Source organism: Helianthus annuus, chromosome 13 (assembly GCF_002127325.2).
Source record: "Helianthus annuus cultivar XRQ/B chromosome 13, HanXRQr2.0-SUNRISE, whole genome shotgun sequence".
Classification (NCBI taxonomy): domain Eukaryota; kingdom Viridiplantae; phylum Streptophyta; class Magnoliopsida; order Asterales; family Asteraceae; genus Helianthus; species Helianthus annuus.
The window spans coordinates 22,715,510-22,718,151 of NC_035445.2; the positions used below are offsets into that span (position 1 = coordinate 22,715,510).

Here is a 2,642-nt window from a genome sequence, read left to right on the forward strand (position 1 = left end):
TAGCGCACCGATCTTGTCTCTACCTGAAGGCACTGAGGATTTTGTGGTTTATTGTGATGCTTCCTTACAGGGTCTTGGTTGCATGCTGATGCAACGCAACAATGTGATAGCTTATGCTTCTCGACAACTGAAGGTTCATGAGAAGAATTACACGACTCAAGACTTGGAGTTGGGGGCCGTGGTATTCGCGTTGAAAATCTGGAGGCATTATCTGTACGGTACCAAATGCACTATCTACACCGATCACAGGAGTCTCCAGTATATTTTCGACCAGAAGGAATTGAATATGCGACAACGTCGCTGGGTAGAACTTTTGAACGATTATGATTGTGCCATCAAGTATCACCCAGGTAAAGCTAACGTCGTAGCTGATGCCCTTAGTCGAAAGGAGACGAAGCCTAAGCGTGTTCGCGCTCTGCAGCTCACTATTCACTCTAACTTACCTGATCAGATTCGTTCCGCTCAGATCGAAGCATTGAAGGAAGAAATTCTTAAGGCTGAATATTTGTGGGGCATGGAAAAATGACTTGTGGAGAGATCTGACGGCATTCATTATTTTATGGAACGGATATGGGTTCCTTTGTATGGCGATCTTAGAGAGCTTGTGATGGACGAAGTGCACAAGTCTCGATATTCTGTTCACCCGGGTTCGGATAAGATGTATCAAGATCTGAAAGTGTTGTATTGGTGGCCGAAGATGAAAGCTCACATAGCGACATATGTGAGTAAGTGTTTGACTTATGCTAAAGTCAAAGTGGAATACCAGAAACCCTCAGGCCTACTTCAGCAACCGGAAATACCCTTGTGGAAATGGGAGCAGATCGCTATGGATTTCGTCACAAGGTTGCCAAGAACTCAAAGCGGAAACGATACCATTTGGGTGATCGTTGACCGTCTCACGAAGTCAACACATTTTCTAGCAATCAAGGAAACGGATAAGTTCTCACAGCTTACAGCGGTTTATCTTAGGGAAGTGGTTTCTAGACATGGGGTGCCAACCTCCATTATCTCAGATCAAGATCCGCGTTTCATATCCGATTTATGGAAGTTGATGCATAAGTCATTCGGTTCACGTCTCGATATGAGTATTGCTCATCATCCACAGACAGATGGTCAAAGCGAGCGAACCATCCACACACTTGAAGACATGCTGCGTGCATGTGTGATCGATTTTGGCAAAGGCTGGGAGAAACATTTGCCGTTGATAGAGTTTTCTTACAACAATAGCTACCATACCAGCATTCAGGCAGCCCCATTTGAAGCATTGTATGGGCGAAAATGTCGTTCTCCTCTCTGTTGGGCTGAGGTGGGCGACAGCCAAATCACAGGTCCTGAACTTGTACTTGAAACTTCAGAAAAGATTTTCCAGATCAGAAACCATATGGCGGCAGCCCGTGACCGTCAGAAAAGCTATGCTGACAAGCGTAGGAAACTATTGGAGTTCGCTGTAGGTGATCGTGTTATGTTGAAAGTTTTGCCATGGAAGGGTGTTGTACGCTTTGGGAAGCGCGGCAAGCTTAATCCGCGTTACGTTGGGTCATTTAAAATCCTAGAGCAAATCGGTAAAGTGGCTTACAAGCTCGAGTTACCTGCAGAGTTAGGTAATGTTCATGATGTCTTCCATGTTTCACAAGTGAAGAAGTGTTTATCTGATGAAACACTAGTGGTTCCGTTCCAAGAGCTTAAGATTGACGACAGGTTGCAGTTTGTCAAAGGACCTATCGAGATTATGGACCGGGAGGTTAAGATTCGTAAGCATAGTCGAATCCCGATCGTGAGAGTTCGTTGGAACTCAAGGCGTGGACCAGAGTTCACGTGGGAACGCGAAGATCAGATGAAGCTTAAATATCTTCAACACTTCCCTACTGACCAATCAGATTCCGGTGCAACTAGTGAATTTTGGGACGAAATTCCACTTCAAGTAAGGGATGATGTGGCACCTGAGGAAAACCCGAAGTAATTTTGATGTATCACTTCACCTCTCGGGATTTACTTATCAAATTTCGGGACGGAATTTCTTTCAAGTTGGGGATGATGTGACAACCTGAACTTTTAAGGTTAGTGTCTTTTAGTCTCGTAATCCTGATTCCTTATTATTCCTCTTTCACGTTCCTTGCTATGATAAATTTGTTAAACACTCGTGATTACGATAAACTTGTTAAATGTAAACCGTATTTGAGTATGATTGAGTGTGTAGATGGGCTATGCTAAATGTCTAGTTGCTAGGATGGGCCACACATTTGGGCCGGAGATATTACACTATCTTACACCTCACTAGAAACCACATTGTCATTATTATGCATACCATATCCGGCCTAGCTATCTCGAAACCCAACTCCTTCGCGCCCAAAACCCTTAAACCCAACCGGACCCAAACCCAAACCCATTGTGGTGTCACGCGTATATGTATTAGCTAGTACGTATCATCCTTATTTGCAAATCTTTGCAAACCCTAGCATTCTCTTGGTCCCTGGAAGCATCGACAACCCTTTTCCCTTCGATTGAAGCCTCTTTCTTGGTCCTAGCACTCTCTTTTACGTCTTGAAATGGGTTAGTATGTTCGTTACATGATCATGCAATTTCTGTCGAGTTTGTATGCGTATGTTCTGAGTTATCTTGTGTTGCAATTCATGCAAAGAATA

At 43.9% G+C, this 2,642-nt stretch overlaps 1 protein-coding gene across 1 annotated transcript; it reads left to right on the forward strand.

Annotated features, from left to right (window-relative positions):
- The first annotated feature begins 1,381 nt into the window (after positions 1 to 1,381).
- Positions 1,382 to 1,960, forward strand: LOC118485725. Its single transcript, XM_035982143.1, has 2 exons — positions 1,382 to 1,751; positions 1,878 to 1,960. The coding sequence occupies exons 1-2, from the start codon at positions 1,382 to 1,384 to the stop codon at positions 1,958 to 1,960; spliced, it is 453 nt and encodes a 150-aa protein (XP_035838036.1).
- Positions 1,961 to 2,642: the final 682 nt, after the last annotated feature.